At 33.2% G+C, this 24,783-nt stretch overlaps 2 protein-coding genes across 2 annotated transcripts; both read right to left on the reverse strand.

Annotated features, from left to right (window-relative positions):
- Positions 1 to 3,124: 3,124 nt before the first annotated feature.
- On the reverse strand, positions 3,125 to 4,009 carry LOC106413237. Its single transcript, XM_048737394.1, has one exon. The coding sequence runs from the start codon at positions 4,007 to 4,009 to the stop codon at positions 3,170 to 3,172; it is 840 nt and encodes a 279-aa protein (XP_048593351.1). The 3' UTR covers positions 3,125 to 3,169.
- Positions 4,010 to 13,459: 9,450 nt separating this feature from the next.
- Positions 13,460 to 14,760, reverse strand: LOC106399692 (glycine-rich RNA-binding protein 2, mitochondrial). Its single transcript, XM_013840153.3, has 5 exons — positions 14,612 to 14,760; positions 14,344 to 14,469; positions 14,186 to 14,254; positions 14,000 to 14,106; positions 13,460 to 13,905 (listed from the first exon to the last, which is right to left on the reverse strand). The coding sequence occupies exons 2-5, from the start codon at positions 14,465 to 14,467 to the stop codon at positions 13,771 to 13,773; spliced, it is 435 nt and encodes a 144-aa protein (XP_013695607.1). The 5' UTR covers positions 14,468 to 14,469; positions 14,612 to 14,760; the 3' UTR covers positions 13,460 to 13,770.
- Between the last annotated feature and the right edge of the window lie 10,023 nt (positions 14,761 to 24,783).

Raw genomic sequence — 24,783 nt, forward strand, 5'->3', positions numbered from 1 at the left:
GTAAATTTAATTTACATACTAAACGAATATCTCTTACATAAAAGTTCAGTTCCCTTAATGGCATATAATATCTATTCCAAATCACGTTTTACTTACATAAAATATATATATATTGTTTACAACCCTTTAGAAATAAAATGAATGTATTTCAAAATAATTAAAAATGTATATTCTGTTTTCTTCACGTTCAAATCACAACGGTATACATATGTTGTTAAGATTTTTTATTAAACCTATCCCACTCAAATAAATAAATAAATAAATATTTATATATATCACTTGCCTTTTGCTTGGAAACTCACCATTATATACAAAACAACCTAAACATGTCTAATTTTGAGTCTATTAGATAGACCCACTTATTTACATATAAAATATTTTAACCATTTATTCTAGAAACTTATGTTAATCGGCTATTTCTAATTTATACTGTATTACATATTCACTTACAAATTATCATACAAATTTGATTTTTAAATATTTAAACGTAGCTTAAGTGCATTAGAATAATATTATACCAAATTGGATTTATATTAGTGAAATTATATGAACAATACAATATTTTTTTACCATTATAATATATTATATATGTAGTTCTTATTTGTTTTTTTAATTTATATTCATGTTGTTATATATTTACAAATGATAACAACACTTTATTTTAATATAGATTTAATGAAGCTCTAACATAATTATATATATAAAGTGTATATTTTTTGAGCAAATAAAGTGTATATTTATATCACTATATATGTAAAGTTATAAATATTTCTATAATTTTTTTCTTCATTATTATAGATAACTATTTTTACAATGTACACACACACACACACACATAAGAATGTGATAAATTATAATATACACACAATAAGAATGTGATGTATAAACATATATTCTATTAAAACTGAAATACAAAACATTACTTACCTAATTTTGAGTGATTTCTAACATCTTCTTCATTCATTTTAAATTAATTTTAACCACTCATTTACTGTTTTCTAAATAATTTGATATCATTTGTTACATATATATAAAAAAAGAACTTACCTATTTTAAGTTTTTATTACATTTTTACATTCCTTTTTACACTCTTTTAAAACTACTTTATTAATTATATTTACCATAATAATTCGACGTCATTTATTTTACGTGTTAACAAAAATAATTTCACATGTTTGAATGATATTATTTCATTGTGACAAAAATTCAAACCAGTTAACAAATATTTTTTTTTCTCGTTACATAATAATTTAGACATGGGTATTCGAGTACAAGTTTGGATACATATCGGTTTTTTGGGTATCGTGTTTTTTTTTTATATTTTAAAATTAAACTATATTCGGATATCATAAATGTTTCGGGCATGATTCGAGTGGATTCTTCTGAAATGTTTAGAAATTTCTAAATAACATATATCTATATATTTAGAAATGTCATTTCACAATTTATGAAACAGTAAAAACTAATCTCCCGCGGTTGCGCGGATCAAGATCTAGTTTTCAATTATGTCCGGAGTCACAAAATTATATATACCCCCTTAATCAAATAAGGTGTGTGCCACAACACCACCAATACTCATGGCCCATATACGTTCACCCATAATGTGTGTCTATTTATTTTTATGCATGATGCATTGGAGTGAAGTGCTCATAATTGAGTATAGTAGGCTTAGTGATGTAGTAGTGATCACGTTCAAATTAAGAATTTATTACTCTAAGAGACACTTTTTATCTTTATATTTACCTCATTAGATACATGTTGATGGCCACATACAAGCCACACACTTTCTGTGTGTATAAAGGCCAATATACCTTCAGCTATTTAGTTACTTCACGAACTCTTACTTCACATGTGAACAAGACAATATGATTTAGTTTTTTTATTAATTAATTAATTTATTTATTTGCTTTAATTTTTTGTTTTAATTAAAAAATATAAAAACAGAATCCTTAACCCTAAAACGTCTCTGTTTTTGTGTATCAAAACTCCCACCGGAATCAGCCTCTGTCTTATCCATGCCACAACCTTGCTTCTATTGCACCTTCAACCAATCGTGATAACCACTACGAGCCTAGCAGATTTCTTCCTTGTATTTTCATAACTGCGATTGTGTCCAAGCCGTGGCAATCTTCCACCACGAGATCTATCGTACAAGTCGCCTCCACGCCGTGCTCAGCTTGCCTCCACACCGTGCTTAGCTTTCCTCCTCGCCATCCTCAGCTTACCTCCTCGTCATCCTCAGCTCATAGTGTCCAAGACGCCTCCTCACCGTGTGCAAGCCGTCTCAATCCTCAACCATGAGATCTATCTTCATCTTGTTCGTTATCTCAGTCAAGTTGCGGTGGTTCAAGCTTGGGGCGCCATGGACAAAAGCTCGCCGTGTCCAATCGTCTTTTTTCTCGGGATTGCGATAGCGAATATCCCTAGATTCCTATCTGCGTCCACATCTACAACTAAACCCTCACCTTGACCACAACCCCATTGTCCATCACTAAAAATTAAATTTTACCTTGTCCAAATCCATAATTTCAGCAGTTATCTTGTCCACATACTACATTCACAAGTACAATGTTTACCGGTATTTGTCTTTTGTCAATGAACCTTACCTTGTCCACATACACAATTTCAACAGTAACCTCGTCCACATACTATATTCACATCCACAAACAAATAGCTTTTTCACCTTCCAAAACCTACATCGAAAGCTACATTAATGCACGTCACAATCGTGCATTAGACTATCTACAATCATAAAATTATTCAACACTCTCTTTTTCTCTTTTTAACACTTCACACCATCTTGTCTCTCTTCCACATACTTATTCAACAACCACTTCATTTTTAACATCTACAATAGTATTGTTTAATAAAATTCAACACCATACCCCACTATTTCCAATTCATCTTTCTTTATATATTTTATAATTTAATAACTATTTATTAAGTACACATGATATAACATACAAAACAACAAATAAAAACACACAACTTATTTGGTACTATAAACACAAATAAAAACATACAACTTATTTGGTACAATAAGAACAATCACACACGACAACTTTAAGTTTTTTTAATCACGAAACATTCCGAATTTCGCCCATATGTGTTTGACTAGATCTGCTTGCAGTTCGTGATGTACATTTGAATCACGTAATTCAGATCTAGCTCAGACATGATTTGCAAATACGGGTAACACCTCTGTCGAAAATGAATGTGGTGTGCTTGTTGAACCACTTGCCTCAGATTGATCATAATCGGTCCAGTGTTGAGCATATGTATCTCGTTCATCCTCAACAATCATTTTATACAATATGATACATGACCGCATGATGATAGCCAAATTGGATATGTCCCACATGCGAGCTGGTTCACGAATGATTTTGAATCGAGCCTGTAACACTCCAAATGCACGTTCGATATCCTTCCGGCATCCTTCTTTATGTTTTGCAAATAACTTGTCTGGTTCACTCTGAGAAAGTCGGATTGATTTGACAAAAGTTGGATAAGAAGGATAGATACCATCAGCTAGAAAGTATGCCATGTCATACGGATGTTGGTTGACGAAAAAGTTCACTCTCGGAGTATTTCCTTGTTCAACATCATCAAATACCGGCGAACGATCTAGAACGTTTATATCGTTTAGTGTACTCGGACATCCGAAAAATGCATGCCAAATCCATAGATCATGAGATGCAACTGCTTCAAGTATAACAGTGGTGGTTCCCTTATCTCCCCTAATAAATTGACCTTTCCACGCCGTTGGACAATTTATCCATTCCCAATGCATGCAATCAATACTCCCGACCATTCCAGGAAACCCTCGCATTTCACTAACATGGAGAATTCTTTGTAGGTCCTCTTGAGTTGGAGCTCTGAGATATTCTTGCTCATAAAGTTGGATGATTCCTTTACAGAATCGACGCAAGCACTCTAATGTTGTAGTACCTCCTATTTTGATATATTCATCGACTGCATCGGCAGCAACACCATACGCTAGCATTCGCATGGCGGTTGTACATTTTTCCAAAGGAGATATACCTTCTTTATTGGTTGCGTCAACTCGTTGGGTAAAGTAGTTGTCACTGCTTGATAGGTCTCCAACTATCCGAAGACAAACATGTTTTCGCATCCGGAATCATCGACGAAATATTGCATCATCATATGTTGGTTGATTTGGAAAGTAATCATCAATAAGCCTTTGATTTTCCGCTACATGATCTCTTTTGAAGTATTTTCTCTTGCTACGAGGCGCTTGATCTTCAACAATTTTTTTTCGACGCTCTCTAAACCGATTAACGATATACTTCTCTTCAATTTCAGACTGTTTTTTGTAAGCTTCAATATCAAAAGAAAATTTGAAGGATCCATTGGTTTTTTGGTAAGCTAAGATTTGTGTTGTTGGAAAATCATTAGAAAAATGAGTCTCCACTTATAAAAAAATAAGTGGCTGTAATTTTTGGACGTCAAACAAATATCAAATTGACATAAATAACAGATAAGATTGGATTCTCCAACAATAACTGAAAGTCATAGATTGCATACAAACAAAATTCGTAAAGTAGACATAGACATACACATTATTAAAGTAGAATGAAACAAAAACACATTATTAATGTAGAAAAAAACAAACACACATTATTAAAGGAAAAAAACAAACACACATAACTAAAACATAAAAATACACACATAAACTTGAAATCAACTAATTTCCAAATAGATCATGGCTTAACTTCTCCAACAGTGTTTGTTCTTGTCATCGAGATGCTCTTTTTCACTTAGCTTCGTGAACATCTTCATCTTTTTAGCTTGAGTCTTTTCTTTCATCAATTGGTTTGCATCTTCTTGTCTCTTGGCTATTGTGTCCAATCGTTACAATTCTTGTTATTTGAATTGTTTGAATTCATTCTACTCTTCGTTGACTATTTCCAAAGTTACGCCCTTGTTTTTTTTTTTACCTTTTTTTTGATGTGTCCCTCCCAATTGGACAAATGTTTGATCCTACAGAGTTTGATCCAATAGAGTTAGAGTCACTTGTATCATTCTCGTGGGATCTCTTAGATCAACTACTTGAGCCGATGTTTCCTCCTACGTGACTACCATAACGTGGTTGATCACGCAGAGCATTTCATTCTGACATTAAATTGAAATATTCATTCTTACTACCTGAATATATTTCATGCGCTTTTACCAAGACATCATTCTCCGACCACCCACTTTGTTGCATACGCTTAGCATTATCGTACACGCCAACCCATTTGCTCAACTTTTTGTTCATATAGTTGTAATGGTTTCTGCACGAAGCTCCATTTATACTACTCAGCAATTTTCCCCCAAAATGCTTCACTTTTTTTGTTCCTGCCAACAACACTGTCAGTTCCATATTTAATTCAACCACTAATTAGAACCAATTTTTGACCAGTGGCCCATTTTGGGCTTTTCCGGCGAGCATGAGTTGAATCCTCTTCATTTTTCTTTTGTGCGTCTTCATTGATACCACTTGTATCACCAAGACCTATTTGTGTAGAAAATTCTGGAAAATCCGTTGTTCTAATATTTAGAACAAATTCATTACCCATTGAAGTTGAAGAAATATGAGGTCTTGGAGGTAAATATGACATCATCGATCCATAATATGAAGGATAATTTGGAATAGATGATGGCATAAAGAAATTTGGTGCAAAACCAAAATTTGGTATATTTTGGGGTGTGTTTGAAGACTGGTTTTGAAACTGATAATTACCGAGATTTGGATAGTTAAAAGGAAAATTACTCGAATTTTGAGTGTTAAAGAGATCATTATTGTGATCCATTTAACTAAAAAAGGAAGTTTAAACACAAAAAAAAGAAATTTGCTTGGAGACTAATATAAAATTTATCTGAAATTGGCATTTTTTTTTCTGTATCTAAATGAAACAAACCTAGACTCTATTTGTAGACCATAAAAAATTATGAATTTTGATACAAATTTTAATTAAAAAAAAATTCTCATTACAAAATAATTGAGTTTCAATGATTTGGAGAGAAAAAAATCTCCAAAACTTAGAATAGCCAATAGGATGAGAGTAGTTCTTTTTACAAGATAAGGTTTTCGACATGTGATCACTCTCTTCCTTTTTCTTCCTCTTAAATTTTGACTGTGTATGTGTAGGTCCCATAATCAATGTATTCAACTAGTTGAACTGATTCAACTCCAGTTAATCCATGTCTGATTTTTTGAAAATTCAACAACTCCATTGTGGAGTTCAAAGCGTTGAATTTATTATTTATCTATCCTATTGCTCCTAGTCTTAAAACATCCCCACCGTTGGATTTCTTTTAAAATTTAAATTTTGTGGCCACGATTTAATCTCACCTTCCCATAAACCAACTTTCTTTAATATCCTAACCAAACCAAACAAAAGTTATTTAAACAAACTAGAAAAAAATAATTACCCAGACCAAATACTTGTGCTTGTTTCTCCAACAAAAGGTAAAAGAAAGGTTCTTTTCGTCCACACAGTGGCATCCGTACACAAAAAGTACGTCAAATGTAGATTGTGTCTTTAGAGGTTAACAAAAGACATGAAGTGTCTTTGTGTGTAACTCACTCAGCAGTTTCAGTCATTCCCTCTTGAAATGTCCAACCTTCCAACATCGGTATCAAAACTTTGAGCCATCACTTTTCATCTCCTCTTGTACTTGAGCCATTCGCAGGTAGTTCTGGATCACATGATCTGTAGTACTGCATATATCACATGCTCATGTTGCTTTCCAATACTTTACAATATGCATCTTTCGGCAACTCGTGCATTCACCGCACTTCCATGAGGACTTGTTTCTATTATCAACAATTCAACATGATCCCATTTTCTTTTCTGATCACCTGTCTTGCAAGCCTCACTCAGCTGTGACTAAGTCCATGCTCGGTTTTCTGCCGTAATATTATTCATCAGCATCGCCGCCTCTTCCACAAACTTCAAAATGGTTTTGAGTTACAAAGTAAGGAATGAGTATGAATTTCCACCCTTAAACCACATAGAAACAACAAATTTGTATTGCCCTTTACTCAAGTTATTCTACTACATAGTGTTTGAGTTGGTTGAATTCTTCATCGTATTCCCAAACCCAGCTTTGTCCTTAGAACATATATTTTTTTTCTCTAAAGCCCACCCCAAGCCTCAGATACGAAATATTTCTGGTCGAAGCTGGTCCCAATATCCAAAAAGGTTTGAGCGTTTGAACACAATCTCTTGTGCGCTTATCAAATCGTAATCCACCAATTATATGCTTATCCTTCCAGTATTAATAATAAATCTCATACAGACTATTAGATGTGAAGATGGTGAATCGAAAGAGATGAAATCTTGTGAAGATAATGAACAAAATCGTTTTATTCAGCTCAAGTTTCTAACTGTACATGTGTAACTATATATATAGCTGGTTAAGCAAAAGGAAACTTAAACCAACTTAAACTAGAATAAGATAACCGATTATAACTCTAATACCCCCCCCCCCCTCCCCTTCAAGATGGAACAAACAGATGATGAAGACCCATCTTGAGTGTCAACTGATGAAAAAGAGCAGGCTGAACAGCTTTCGTGAAGATATCAGCGAGTTGATGAGCTGACTTCACGTGCATAGTCTTCAGAAAACCACTATGTATTCGTTCACGAACCACATGGCAATCGATCTCGATGTGTTTGGTGCGTTCGTGATAGACATGATTCGACGCGATGTGTAGAGCTGACTGATTATCACAGTAGAGCGTTGCAGGACCAGTCAGAGGACAATGGAGATCACAGAGTAAGGCAGCTAAGCAAATGAGCTCACACGTAGTATCTGCCATGGACCGGTACTCTGCCTATGAGCTACTGCGAGAAACCATTTGTTGTTTCTTAGCACGCCATGAGATAAGTGAATCTCCCAAGAAGATACAGAAGCCAGTCATAGAGCGGCGAGTATCTGGACAAGAAGCCCAATCGGCATTACAAAAGGCAGTCAGACTCACCGAAGACGAGGCTGAGTAGAATAGCCCTTGAGCAGGATCATTCTTGAGATATCGAACTCTTTGAGCTGCTTTAAGATGATCACTGCGAGGAGCAGACATAAACTGGCTAAGTTTATGAACTGCATATGCAATGTCAGGACGCGTGTGAGTCAAGTAAAGCCTCTTTCCAACGATCTTCCTATAGATTGAAGGATCAGACAGAAGATCATCCGAGGAATCAGAGAGTTTGGAATTTGGTTCCATAGGAACTGAGACAGGTTTGCAGCCAAGGTAGCCAGCGTCTTGAAGCAATTCCAGCGTATACTTCCGTTGATTAATGGAGATCCCATCAGCATTTCTCGCAATCTCAAAACCAAGGAAATATTTTGCATCACCAAGATCGCGTAGTTTAAAAGCTTGTTTTAGAGAATCTTTGAAGTTCTAAATAGCAACATCATCATCACCCACGATGAGTATATCATCAACATACACCAGAGCAGCAACAAACAAAGATGCCGAGTGTTGAACAAATAGAGAATGATCAGATGATGTCTGAACAAAACCCGCAGAGGAAATGACTGTGGATAGCTTGTGATTCCATTGGTGAGAGCCTGTTTAAGTCCATAAAGAGACTTATGTAGACGACAAACTGAATTAGGAGGTAAACTGCGGCCAGTCAGCTCTGTATATCCTTGAGGAATAGTCATATAGATCTCCTCATCCAAGTCGCCATTAAGAAATGCATTACTGATGTCGAGCTGTTTAATTGACCAATTCTTAGCAGCTGCAAGACTCAGTAACAGCCGTAGAGTACCCAACTTAGCTACTGGAGAGAATGTATCCAGATAGTCCAAGCCTTCAAGTTGGGTGTAGCCCTTTGCAACCAAGTGTGACTTAGGACGCTCCACAGTGCCATCAGGATTGAACTTGTACGTGTTCACCCATTTACAACCAACGGGGTGCTTCCCTGGAGGCAATTGACAGATAGACCAAGTACCAGTATCTTCTAGAGAATTCATTTCAAATTTCATAGCTCCCTTAAACTCATCCAGTAAAATGGCTTCATGAAAGGTCTTAGGGGCAGTAACAGTGGTGATGGAAAGAAGGAAATTGCGATGAGAATCATCAAATTTGTCATAGGATAGAAACGCAAAGATAGGGTAAGATGTAGTATGAGTCTCATGGGTAGGAAATGTAGGAGTTCTATTTAAAAGATAGCAATGATACTGATCTAGAGAAGCAGGAGCCTTAGTTTGCCTTCTATTGCGTGTGTTAGGAACATCAGTGTTAGTAGATTGTGTTGAAGAGTTAGGATGATGGCAAGGAGAAATAAAAGTAAGATCAAGAGATTCTTCAGGAAGGGAAGATGAATTATCACCAAGATCAAAGAAAGCCAGAAAGGGAGAGTCAGGAACATGTAATGGTAAAACATGTTGACCAAAGATACATTATCATGTGAAGGAAGACTCTCAGAGAAAGGGAAACTAGACTCATGAAAAACTATGTTGCCTGAAATGAGAATTTGGTTAGTGTGAAGATCAAGCACTTTGTAGCCTTTATATCCGTGAGGATAGCCATGAAATACACAAGGAGTGGCACGTGGTGAGAACTTATGAAGATCTTTTAATAATGTGGAAGTGAAACAGAGACAGCCGAAAACTCTGAGATGACTATAAGATGGAGGTTTAGACATGAGAAGTTCAAAAGGAGATTTGTTTTTCAAAAGAGGAGTGGGAGTTCTGTTGATCAAATAAACTGCTGTTTGAATGCAATCCCCCCAATAGTCAAGAGGAATGTTAGATTGAAAGAGTAGTGAGCGAGCCACATTAAGGATATGCTGATGTTTTCTTTCCACAATAGAGTTCTGTTGTGGAGTGGAAGCACATGAAAAGTAATGTTGTATGCCTTTGTTTTTTTTTTAGATGTAAAAGAATGTTCGGGAGCGTTATCAGTTTGAATTGTTTTGACAGAAGTTTTGAATTGTGTTTCAACAAAGGTTAAAAATTCCGGAAAAACCGTGATGACAGAACTCTTATCTTTCAAAAGATAAACCCATGTGACTTTTGTGCAATCATCAACTATAGTCAAAAAGTATTTATACCCATCAACTGTTGGTACACGAAATAGACCCCAAATGTCTAAGTGTAAAAGATCAAATGCAGAGACAGACATGTTATTAGAAGAAGAAAAAAACAAGCGTTTTTGTTTAGCTAAAGGACACACTTTACACAAATGATCGTGACCTATGTTTTCCTAGAAAGATCTAAACATTTAGAAAGAATTTGAATTTTATTTGGAGAGGGATGTCCCAAACGTTGATGCCAAATTTCAGAAGATACGTGAGCTAGGTGATGAGTTTGAGCTATAGTTGACAAAGCTGGAGGAGGAGAATCCAAGATATAGAGATTTTGACAAAGATTACCCTTCTCAATCATGTAATCCGGAGTATGCTCCTGAAGAAAATGAAGTGGATTGTATGACAAAATCTGACATGAGTTTGAAGAAAACAGAACGGAAATGGTTGTGTTCCAAGTTAAAGCACTAATGCTCAAAAGGTTAAATTTAAAAGCCGGAACAAACAACACATAATGCAGAGTTAGTGTTTCAGAAATAACAATTGTGCCAGAGAGAATGACTTCAATTCGTGTTCCATCAGGTAAAGTAACAGTTGTGTTAGTAATTGGGTGCGTGGCAGAAAACATGTTCAAGTTAGAACACACATGGCAACTAGCTCCTGTATCTATGATCCAAGTATTTTGCGAAAAATGTAAGGTTGTTTATGATTCCTGCAGAAGCAATAAAGTTGGAAGAATTCAAAAATGTACCTGAAGTAGAAGGATGAGATGATGTGATAGGAATCAAATGAGGTTGAGGTTTCAACATGGAGATAGAGCCATCTGCGAGTTTAAGAGTACTGCCTGAAATCTGAGTGTGATTGTTCTCAATGCTCTGTGTTTTAGCCTTGAGGACACTTAGAAGGTGCTGAATTTGATCTGATGTAGCCGTCTCCAAGTGAGTACCCTGCTGATCATGCATGGTGATGCTGCCAAAATCCTTAGTGATCATGTTCACTACATTGGTGCCCTTGCTGGAAGAATGTGAGTGCCCGCAGCCTGTTGTTGAGAGGACTGTTGACCCTTGTAACCAGACGTGTTGGTCCTATAACCTTGGGGATAGCCATGTAGTTTGTAACAACGATCAACGGTATGACCAGAAAGACCACTGTGAGAGCATATAGGACGAGACTTTTGCTTGTTGTAGCCTCTACCATAAGCAGCGATGATAGGTTCTGGAGAAGTGATGGACTGAGATGCCTGAAACGTCAAATTGCTTGTGGACTTCATAGAGTGTTGCCTCTCCTCCTGAGGAACCATGTTGAAAACCTTGGAAAGCAATTGGTTTGGGTCCATCATCAAGATCTGCCCTCGTGTAGCAGTAAACGATTCATTGAGTCCCATAAGGAACTTGAGAACCCGGTCTTGCTCTTCCGTCTTCGCTAGTTGTTTGTGACTCGCACAATTCATCTGGCCACAACAACATGTATATGGTTCGTCATGGTTCTTGAGCTCTTCCGAGAGTTGCTTGAGTCTTGTATAGTACTCACTCACAGTCTGAGAGCCTTGTGTTTCAGCATAGATCTGCTGCTTGATCTCAGCTGTTCTTGGACCATCACTCTGCTTGAACTGATCGTGAATATCTTGCCACATCTGCCGAGCCGTTTCGAGATACATAATGCTCTTAGCAATCGGCTTATCCACAACATTCACAATCCAAGTGCATACAATATTGTTGCATCTTGACCAAGATCCAAAATCAGTATGAGTATCATCAAGATCTGGATAAACACCCGTAACAAACACATCCTTGTTTCGAGCACCTAACGCCAACAACATCGATCTACGCCAGCTATTGAAATTCCCAAGGCCAGTAAGCTTTTCTGAGACAAGAGAGATACCAGCATGATCCGCATTGTGAATGAACAACGGATTGGAGTTTGGATCGGAGAGAGACGGCGTCGAAGGAGGTGGAATTGGGGAATAATCGCGCGTAGGCATCGTAGAATCAAGAAACAGAATCGGAGAACTTCAAATCGCAACTAGAAGAGAGTGAATCGTCTGCTATCAAGATCGTCGCAATCAATGGCGGCTGAAGAGAAGCAGAAGCGGAAAAAGAAAGACGAAAACGGTGACGAGGAGCGAAGAAAGAAACTCGAGGATCGCAAAGAACGAGAAATCGAAGTAAACACTCATGATCGGAGCTGAGGAACGATGAACGGAAGCGGAAACGAGAAATCAAAAGGTCTCTGATACCATATTAGATGTGAAGATGGTGAATCGAGAGAGATGAAATCTTGTGAAGATGATGAACAAAATCGTATTATTAATCTCAAGTTTCTAACTGTACATATGTAACTATATATATAGCTGGTTAAGCAAAAGGAAATTTAAACCAACTTAAACCAGAATAAGATAACCGGTTATACTCAGGACCTTCATAAATTTTGAACCAGTACATGAGATTTTCACTCCAGCGATTATTCGTCCTCAGTCACTTTTGTATGATGAATCTATCCTTGTATAATCTGAAGCATCACCAAATCTCTTTGTTATTTACAGTTGCAACATAGCTCCATGAATTGTCGATTATTCTCTTGCAAAAATATTTTTTCAAGTTGAGAACATCCGTCAAAACATGTACTCGCGAAAGTATTACGTGAAGTACTACAACGACTGAAATAGAGGTTAACTGGAGACTAAGCAACCAGAAATTTATCATGGAAAAGAGAATTTTTCTTATGAAATATTTAAGAAAAAACAACTTTGTAAAAGATTTGGAAATATTCGCAAGGATGATTTGGAATATTTATTTCTTGGAAGTTGGCTTGAGTTAGCCACAAAATTTACTAAGTCTAAATAAGTTGTGGAGCTTTTATATTGAGTTAGCACATAAAAAGTATTATTATCAAAAAGGTTTCAGAACTTGTATAGTGAGTAAAACACAAATGGTTAAAAGATAAAGAGTTTTTTGGATCATATTTTATATCATAGTGCGTTTTCTATTTAAGCGAGGCTTGCAAGTTCGTTTGAAAAAAAATAGTAAATACATAGCTTTTTAGTAGAGAAATACTGTGTTCATTTATCATACTCGTACCACTCTCTATATCAGATTCATTTTGCATTTTCAATAGTTACCAAACGTAAGCAATACAGAATTCTTCAATGAACAAATATTCTTATAGGTCAAAAAAGTATTCCTCAGGTGAAAATACACTCGCTTCTCCGTAGATGAAACCGTAAGCCAGCGTCAACTTGTATAACTCCGTGAGCTCATCCATAGCAAATCAATTCTCCATCCAGTCGGATATATACTGGTAAAGAAAAGTATCTCTACAACTCCATGACGATTGCTTTCGAAATCCCCAATGGAGTAGTGTCCTTACTAAACGACAAGAACACAAACACAGTTTATAAAATTATCTTGAACCCAATATCGAAAAGATAAACTCAAATTGAAGAATACACTTCCTTTTACAAGAACTCAAATCTCAAGTCAGATCGGGTATAATTCTAAAACAGATGATAACTGCTCATACTCTCAATTCGGCTTTCCTCCAGAATTATTAACGGACAATATTTGAAGCTAACACAAACTGAGTGAAAAGCCGTGTCTTAGATAAGAGTACTGACTACTAGAGTCTCAACAAATCCCATTCAGGTTTTGTACTAGCACAAGCTCGATTTAAATAATAAAAAAAAACAAACAGAAAGATCAATTCTTCTTATCACAAGAAGCTCCTCTGTTTAGTAACCGCCTCCATCACCACCTCCTCCATAGCCACCACCACCTCCACCGTAGCCGCCACCACCTCCATAAGCCCGGGGAGCACTTGGTCTATCGTTAGCAACATTCACTCGGATGTTGCGTCCATTCAGTTCCTGAAAATAAAAAAAATCCAAAGCATTAAACCATAGAAAACACACAAATAATTACCATTTAGAAAGTTTATTGACTGAGCATTCAAACACAAACCTTTCCGTCCATCTCTGAAATTGCAGCATTAGCAGCACTCTCATCAGAGAAATTGACAAATCCAAACCCCCTTGACCTTCCGGTTTCCCTATCAACAATGACCTTAGCTGCACAACAACAACAAAGAGTAATAAATAAACTCTCACCCAATGCAACAATAATCGTCAACGTGCAACCATTACTTACAATCGATCACTTCACCGAAGTTGGAGAAAGCCTCCCTCAATGACTGGTCATCAGTTCCCCATGAGAGACCTGAACCAATCAATACCACACGAGTCAAACCAATTTTCAAAACAAATAAAACAACTCGATCTTCATAAGAACAAAGACAAGATATTTACCACCGACAAAGAGCTTGGTAGACATGTACCGGAGAGACCCGAGCATAGACTGAACGGGTACATTCCCTGTCTGAGAAACCGCACCTTGCCTCAATAGACCACCGAGATTTTTGCAGAAAGCCATTTCTACACAAATTTGAAACCACAAACTCTAAATCAATCTCAAATCCTATTCAACAACGATAACAACAAGTTCCTAAAACTCGCAGATCTAGATTCAACTTAAATAGAAAAAGAAGATCGAGAAGAAAATGGAGTAGATCGATACCTGGAGAGTAAAGCTTTGAAACTAGGGTTTTGGTAAACTGAGAGGCAGAGGCAGAGGCAGAGGAGTAGGGTTTAAGTGGTGTATATATACAAAGGTCCTAAGAATATCTCATTTTCTTTTTAAGATTTTTTTTATGGCCAAATTATTATCAGCTGGATACAGGTGTATATTGCTAGTGTGTACTAATGCATCCATAGTTCTCCACGTGTATTGTTTAGTGAATCAATCCTGGTTGTACCATTCTGTTTCTGAGTGTAGGTTGTAGTCGGTGTAGAGGAAATATATTTCGAACTTATCCGAAAGTTTTAAATTTTCGGCCTATTTTATTTCTCAGAGATTTTTGTATTGGGCTTACAAACTAATGTTTCATTCCGATCTAGGTTGATGGGCCATACAAGAGAAAATACTATTGACGTAAACAAAACTAATAAAACATATAATTTTTTTTTGTGCACCTAGTAAAATTCTTCTAAGGGAAATTGCACCAGTTGTTCAAAAAAAAAAGGGAATTTTTTTTTCTTTTTTCTGATATCCGTGGGGGATCCCAGGCGGTAAGCCCAAACTAATCCCCACGAGGTCTTCCATCTGGGCATGCACAGTTGTAGGCGGGAAGGTGGCCAAGGCGACTCGAACCCAGAATGGACACTCCAGCTGGAGTTCCATTACCACTAAACCAAGAGCTCTTGGTTAAAAAAAAAGGAAAATTGCACCGCAAAAAAATGTTATAATTCAGTGTCCGACGAAAAAACCTAACTTACACGCATATATCGTATATTTTCGTATATCGCAGGTTTTCAGATTGTTAGGTTAATTGAAATTTCAATAATTAATTACTTAGAAACCGTATTGTAGCCTGATACATTGAACCAATACTTATGGAAATGATCAATATTTACCACAAATATATTTGTAAAGTTGTTTTCTATGATCGAAATAGTAGACTTGTAGACAAAGCATAATATTTTCTTGAATAAAACTTACCGTATATAACTGATTCAAAATTGTGTATCAAGTTTTAATATATGCTGGAAACATAATCACTTTAAGGGTCTGACTGGTGACCATTCGGGAAACAAGAGAAACAAATAAAAAATAAATGTTCGGAAATAAAATAGCAGAAATGAAAAGGAATAGTTGTTCTTTATCAATTTTAACAAGGAATAATTTTGTTCTTTAATTCTCTATAAAAAAAAGGAATGAAAGAGAATGAGAGGGAATTATTATTCCTTGTGAATGGTGATTTTTTAGGAACGTTAAGGAATGCATTATTCCTCGCCGTTCTTTGGTCACCATTCATACCCTAAATTTTACGTGAGATGGATGTTATACACCGGTACTATATGAGAATCGAACAATCCACATATTTGTTAATCATTTTTTTAAATTATACTCTCTCTTTTTTGTGTGGAAGTCCCTTTATTCCAGTAGTTTAACTAAAAGTTCATTAATGCTTCTCCACCAGCAGGTCCAGGTTCAATTTTCAGAAAAAAACGTTTATTAAATAATTATGCAAACTATGGAGGAAAAACTTACAAAGGATCTTTAACATGGTGCAAGTAAACTCGGCCAGGCGTAGATCTTCATAGAGCGGCTCTTGTGATGCAGTTAGACGTAGATTCTCATAAAGCAAATAGTATTGTAGATTGTCGAATCGTCTATGTAATCTTTTTCATAATTGTAATATTCTAATAAATCAGCCTTAAAAACTATACTATTTAAAAAAAATTCGGACATATGATCTAGACGTTTAAGTCCTACTAGGTGACTGGTCCGCACCATGTGCGGGCATAAGAACATGATCGGTCCGCACCCTGTGTTCTCTCTCGGCCCGTACCTCACGAGAGGGAACACAGTAACGTCAGTATGAAGAGGCAGATATTGTGTGTATGTATAATTGCAACGTCACAAAATATTTTGTGTGTTTACGAAGATACTTTCATTCAAAAAATGGAATAAATAGTGTATAGTTCTAGAAGTAACAAATTTTATATTATCATTAATTAGAATTGTATTGTATATATTTCGTAATTCTTTATTTCAGGTGAATAATATCATTTTTCCATAAATAATAAACAAACATTTATGTAGACATATTAAAAGAAAATATAAAAAAAAAAAAAAAAAAAAAAAAAAAAAGAAAATATAATAAAAATCAAAATATTATCCATAAATAATATAAATTATGAAGTACATTTCTCGATAAAGAAAGCAAATTCAATTAGAAACTTGCAAAAAATTAAATAAATTTTGTAAGCAATTTGACGGGTTAACATTATTTGATAGATTTATAAATTTTTAAATTTTATTAAACATGAAATAATATTAAATTGACATACCGTCATCGGTCTCCTAACTCATCACAACCCATCTAGCAAATACAAAAAATAAATAATTGCAACAGTTTATTCATTTTAAAATTTGTATTTGAAAAAAAAGTAGATTAAAATTACGTACCGTGACTACGAAATATTCTGAAAAACTTGTTTGTAGACAACATTCAATATTTTTGTATGCGCCTTCCCTTCTTTACCAGTTATTAGGATTTTTAATCCAGATCTCGACTTAACTCTTGAAAGTAAAACTTTGCCTTGCATTTTCTAAGCATTTTATAAATTATTTTAAAATTATGATAAATTTATTCTTTAAACAACGATAAATAATTTAAAAATAATATTAATAAACATTTTTGGATTTTGAAATATTTAAAATAGTTATTATATAATTATATTCGAACATAATTCATCAAGTAGAGTATAAAACTATTATAATTATCTTATATAAAATTTCGTTCATTGTATTTTATAGTTTATAAATATTAAAAGTAATAAATAAAAGATTATTAATCTTTCTATAATACTTCCAAGGTAAAGTGGGTGGCAGAGTCAATGAAAGTGGGTGGCAGAGTCGATTCATCAAGTAACATATAATACTTCCAAGGCAAAGTGGGTGGCAGAGTCGATAAAAGATGAGGAGCCTTTGCGTCTAAACACATTTTTCTTAGCACACAAGCAACATCGTCGTAATACCTTAATAGTATGAGAGGAGAGATTTATGAATAATACTTTAAAGAATGAAAAGAGAATGTTTGTATTTTAAGACCTTGGGTGTCTCATATATATGTACAGTCGATTTATTTCTCATATTAATGACGCACAATATTTTGCACAATAAATAATGAAATCGTTTAAAGGAAGATATTAAATGTGTATTGTCAAAAAATGATTTGCATATGATATGATTTTAACTTGTGCAAGTAATCCATATTAGAAAAGTAAGTTATTAAAAACAAACAACCTAATTAGTAGGGGTGGACACTTTACCCGATATCCGAAGTGGCACCCGAACCCGATCCGAAAATGCATGTCAAGTTTTTTATTTAAAAAATTACATCCAATTTTTTTTTAAAATAACTAAATTAATGCCTTTTTAGTTTTAAATTTTATGTATAAATCTATTAACCATTCAATCTATTAAAAATAAAAAATTAGTTAACTGAAAGTTATATTTTTAAATATAAGAAACTTGAGAAATTTTAATTTTAATTTTTTTCTTCAAAATCTAAATATCCGAACCCGATCTGAAATAACCGAATCCGAACTAAAAATACCCGAACCCGACCCGAAGTACAGAAATACCCGAACGGGTTCTACACCTCTATACCGAAATACTCAAAAATCCAAAATACCCGACCCGAACCCGAACCCGAACGGGTACCCGAACGTCCACCCCTACTAATTAGAAACATTATAATATTTTCTAAGCAAATGTAATTAATATGATATCAACATGCGCAAGTTTACTGTTTGAATAATAAGAATTTTTTTTAATATTTGTCTTAGTTCTAAATCTTACCCAATGCTAAACTAAATCGATAATTATTATCCCCTAGCTATATATGGGCTTAACGAAATCGACAATAGTTTTGGACTTGTCTACATAAGCGATTGATTAAAATAAATGAAAAATAAAATTAAAAAAAATCGACCAATAGAATTATAACAATTTTTCTGAGAAGCTCTATATTAATGTCATGTCAGCAGAAATCACTAAAGTGACTTCTCTTTTAATGTATAGGAGGATTGTATATGTGTCGTAATTCTTTATTTAGGTGAATAATATTATTTTTCCATAAATAATAAACAAACATTTATGTAGACATATTAAAAGAAAATATAAAAAATCAAAATATTATCCATAAATAATATATATTATGAAGTACATTTCTCGATAAAGAAAGCAAATTCAATTAGAAACGTGCAAAAAATTAAATAAATTTTGTAAGCAATTTGACGGGTTAACATTATTTGATAGATTTATAAATTTCTAAATTTTATTGAACATGAAATAATATTAAATTGACATACCGTCATCGGTCTCCTAACTCATTACAACCCATCTGGAAAATACAAAAAATAAATAATTGTAACAGTTTATATATTTTAAAATTTGTATTTTAAAAAAAGTAGATTAAAATTACGTACCATGACTACGGAATATTTTGAAAAATTTGTTTGTAGACAATATTCAATGTTTTTGTCTTCGGCATCCCTTCTTTACCAGTTATTAGGTTTTTTAATCCAGATCTCGACTTAACTCTTGAAAGTGTAACTTTGCCTTGCATTTTGTAAGCATTTTATAAATTATTTTAAAATTATGATAAATTTATTCTTTAAACAATGATAAATAATTTAAAAATAATATTAATAAACATTTTTGGATTTTGTAATATTTAAAATAGTTATTATATAATTATATTCGAACACAGTTCATCAAGCAGAGGATAAAACTATTATAATTATCTTATATAAAATTTCGTTCATTTTATTTTATAGGTTATAAATATTAAAAGTAATAAATAAAACATTATTAGTCTTTCAATAATTTCGAGAATAGTTTCCATAAATTGTTATTTGTAATATTCGTTAGATTATATGGCAAGTGATGTTAAATGTCAATAAGTTAAACAATTCTTCTATATTTGGAAAACATATATATATATATATATATATATATATATATATATAACAATGACAAATTAAATGGTAGAGTATGTAAACATCTGTTTTCTACCAGCGTGAGTTGGAACACCGCCGTATTTAAGAATCATAAGGGCCTCTACAGGTCTTTATTCTTCGCCTTCACCATCCCACTTCAGCGGCTTCAGTTGAACCTTCCTGTATATCCTTGAGTAATTTCCTCCCTGCGCCATTCCAAAATATTCTCTGCTGTGAGAAAATGACCTCATGAATTAAATAAAAAATGCATAATGCTAGCTTACTTATAAGATAGTATATTCAACAACAAAAAAATGATATAAGATATTATTACTAAATGATACTATGTAATACTTTCCCGGACAATATTCAAGAAAGAGAGAGAAAGTACTAAAGAACCTCTTCAAGAACTGCTTTAACTTGGCGAAGCTTCTCAGCATGTTCAATCAAGGTTTTCTGGATCACTATCACTCTCACGACCTGGTCTACATATAAAAAAAGGAAGACCATATTGTCGTTACCAGTATTCAACACATGAAAAGGATAGACCAGACATGCTTTTTGTCACCTAGAACACAAAGAGTTGAGTTCAGGGTTCTAAAGATGATGAGCCTTTGCGTCTAAACACATTTTTCTTAGCACACAAGCATCATTGTCGTAATACCTTAATAGTATGAGAGGAGAGATTTGTGAATAATACTTTAAAGAATGAAAAGAGAATGTTTGTATTTTAAGACCTTGTGTGTCTCCTATATATATACAGTCGATTTATTCTCATATTAATGATTTTAATATTTTGCACAATAAATAATAAAATCGTTTAAAGAAAGATATTAAATGTGTATTGTCAAAAAATGATTTGCATATGATATGATTTTAACTTGCGCAAGTAATCCATATTAGAAAGGTAAGTTATTAAAAACAAACAACCTAATTAGAAACATTAAAATATTTTGTAAGCAATATAATAAATATGATATCAAAATACGCAAGTTTACCGTTTGAATAATAAGGAAAGTTTTTAATATTTGTCTTAATTCTAAATCTTGCCCAAGGGTAAACTAAATCAATAAAATTTAATGATTTCAACTTGCGCAAGTAATCCATATTGTGAATAAGTGATTTGCATATTTAATGATTTCAACTTGCGCAAGTAATCTATATTAGAAAGGTAAGTTATTAAAAATAAATTTTGTCAATAAGTTATTTGCATATTTAATGATTGAGTAAATTAGCTCAATATACTGCAAAAAGTGAGATACCATACAATGGGGGGAAATTGGTAATGATGGGGGGGAAAAAATTAAGGGGAAATAGAGTATGGAGTGCAAATAAGGGAGGTTTGGTGGGTAGGGAATACAAATTCTCTTAATGATTTCAACTTGCGCAAGTAATCCATATTAGAAAGGTAAGTTATTTAAAACAAACAACCTAATTAGTAGGGGTGGGCACTTTACCAGATATCCGAAGTGGCACCCGAACCCGATCCGAAAAACCCGAACTGAAATCCGAACCGAAGTAACAAAATACCCGAACGGGTATTGAATAAGAAGAGATTGGATACCTGAACCCGAACGGATAATACCCGAATCCGAATGGATATCCGAAGATAACCGAACATATGTATAATTAACCTTATATTTTTAGTTTACATCTCTCATTTTATATAAAATATTTATATTGATACTACACATACTTTAAGTTCATATGATATACATACAATTACGAAAAAAATGATTTGCTACTCACTTAAAATGCATGTCAAGTTTTTTATTTAAAAAATTAACAAAAAGTTACATCCAAAATTTTTTTTAAAAAAACTAAATTAATGCATTTTTAGTTTTAAAATGTTATGTCCAAATATATTAACTATTCAATCTATTAAAAATAAAAAATTAGTTAACTGAAAGTTATATTTTTAAATATAAGAAACTTGAGAAATGAAAATTTTAATTTTTTTTTCAAAATCTAAATATCCGAACCAGATCCGAAATAACCGAATCCGAACTAAAAATACCCAAACCCGACCCGAAGTACAGAAATACCCGAACGGGTTCTACACCTCTATACCGAAATACCTGAAAATCCAAAATACCCGATCCGAACCCGAACGGGTACCCAAGGCTAAACTAAATCGATAATTATTATCCCTTAGCTATATATGGGCTTAACGAAATCAACAATAGTTTTGGGTTTGTCTACATAAGCGACTGATTAAAATAAATGAAAAAGAAAAATTCAAAAAATCCAATCAATAGAATTATAACGTTTTTCCTGAGAAGCTCTATATGAGTGTCACTTCAGCAGAAATCACTAAAGTGACTTCTCTTTTAATGTATAGGGGATTGGACCTATGCTTAAACTATATCAACGCTCTCTTTTGCTAAAAGTTTTTATATTAACGTTTTAAAAACTTGTTGGACTTATTATTATGATCAACTCAAACATTCTTCCTACTCTTTTATCTCCTAGCCATTGTATATGATAAATTCATTTCTATTTAAACAGATCTAATGGAGATGGAAAATAGTCATAGTCTAAACACTCATCTCTATTGTCTTTACTAAAATGAGGTTTCTAATCTTTAATCCAATGGTTTATTTCGTCAAGTTTAAACAAAGCAAAAACAATACTATTGCTTGTGTCGAAGACAGAAGAACCAACGACTACTCTATTATAAAAAGTTTTTATGCAGTTAAAGTGTGAATTATTATATTTCCTACTTTTTTTACTTAGAAGTATGTCACTATTTTTTTTACGGGTTTCTCGTTAATATAAAATGTTTATAACAATGTACAACACATGGCCGATTTATGTTATGTTAATTGTTAATCCAAAGTTTGTCCAAATTCATTATAAGATTGCCACGTAAGTAATAAGAAGATGTTAGGTGTTGACACTTCAGTAAGTTAATATTGTAATTAATACAAAATTGAAGTTACATTTTATTTTAAAATCATCAAATAATATATAGGATATATCTTTTTATAAAACTGGTAAAGCCTGCAAAAAAACAAAATTTTAATTAATAATTAGTAACTGTGAAAAATAAGACGTGGTCCTTTGTTATTCACACACTCTCACAAAATAAAATTTTCAATGGTAAAATTTGGAAAAACAAATAGATTTCTTCTCAGATTTGAGCGATGAAAACACCACCGGATGCATTTTAGGAGAAGTTTTGTGGAGAAGAAGATCGTTTTAGAAGGCTTTGTCTGTGACAGAAAAGAGAGGCTCTCGGATTTGAAAAGCGACAGTCGCGAAAACACCGAAACATATATGTATCTAAATCTGAAGTAATTTTCTGTTGCAAGTCGGTATGTGTAAACAATGTAACCCAAAATTTTGAGGAATTGCATTTGGACTCTACTGTTCATTCTATTATGGTCTCAATTTGTTTATCCTACATGAATACAAATGATATAATTTTTAGAAATCTGAATATGAAGTAATTTTCTGTTTTATCATTTTATGTCTAATTCATTATTTGTAACCGCATTAAACCAGAAGTTTGGGCCTTTGTGTATGTTCTTATGAGCTTAATATAATACCCATTAACAAAACTAAATATAATAATGTTTAGTGGTGTCAAATACACTATATTGGTTAAGCAGCGATGTATATAGAATACTACTTGCATGATAAAATATAATAGATATGTCTTACATGGTTTCCATTCTACATTGTTGTTCTACTCTATTTAAGATTTTCCATGTACATACATTTCTGTATCCATGCTAACACATTTACTTTACCTTAGGTGTCTCAGGTTTAGCTTGAGCTGATCAAGGCTGCCTTAAAAGATGACAATTTGGAGATTTTGCGTGCATCACAGTTCGAGAAATTATTGCAGATAGATCCCATACATTTTTTGTAATGTTTGTTCATGATATTTTGCCCCGACGGTTAGTAACTGTAAAATTTAGTCAATATAATATTTGCTAATTTTAGACATATGTAGTATAGTATTTCTACATCATTTGATAATATCAGTAACTTGTACTATACTATCTTACATGTTCCAATGTATATACATATTTATTTATATACAATGTTCCAAATTATTAATTTTTATAATATTTGTTTGTCAATTTATTATCATGTTCAATGTACTTATAGCTTCAATTATAAATAATTTTTCAAATTATAATGTTGTCTTCTATTATTAAAATATAGAATATGAAGGTAACACAATATTTATTATGTTTATTGTAATTTCACCTTGAACATTAGCGCCACCACAACCATCAATTGTTTGACCGTTGCCACTGTCTTCTCCTTCGTAACTTTGATTATTTGGCAAATTCACTGTTATCACTTTCTAGTTCGCATGTCTATTCTATAATTTATAATTTATAATTCTATAGTATAGTTTAACATTACATACTATTATATACTATTTTTTATTTTGATATTTAAATTTAAGGTTTATATTTAAGTTTAAAGTTTATAGTTGAACATAGAGTTTAATGATTAAGGTTTAGGATTTGGTATTTTGACGGTAGAGTGAGGTTTGGGGATTAAGTTTATTATTTAAAATAAATTAATTACTTTACATAATTGTTTGACAATTCATTAACTTGTACTATACTATATATTATCTTTTAATTCATTTGTATATTCATTTGTATTCAATGTTCCAATTTATTAATTTTGTATACTATATGTTTATCAACACTAATATAAGTTTCATACTATTTTTCACTAATATAAGTTTCATACTCTATGAATAAGTATGTGGTATATAAGTGTGTGACGTGGACTTTATTGCGCGATGGAATTATAAAAAGTTGCGTTTCACTTTTGTCCATAGCTATAATCAACAACGTCATCTATTTTTTCATTTTTCATTTTTCATTGGGTACTTGCAAGTGAAGGCACTTACAACAATAAGTGTGTGTTTGAGGTTGGAGCAAGACATCTTTTTAAAAATTATTGACAAAGAAGTCATGATTGTTTGTGGGAAATGATCAAACGTGTCCAAGGTATTACCATATGATTAGTATCATCCATATTTTTTAATTTTTTTTTGGTGAAATCATACCTCACTCACCATTCACCACATTAAATGACATTTTATCAAATTTTTTTGCAAACATTGATGACACATCATTTAATTTTGCTGACGTGAATGTTATTATACAACAAAGATATAACTTTTATATAAGATAAAAGTTA

Source organism: Brassica napus, chromosome A8 (assembly GCF_020379485.1).
Source record: "Brassica napus cultivar Da-Ae chromosome A8, Da-Ae, whole genome shotgun sequence".
Classification (NCBI taxonomy): Eukaryota; Viridiplantae; Streptophyta; class Magnoliopsida; order Brassicales; family Brassicaceae; genus Brassica; species Brassica napus.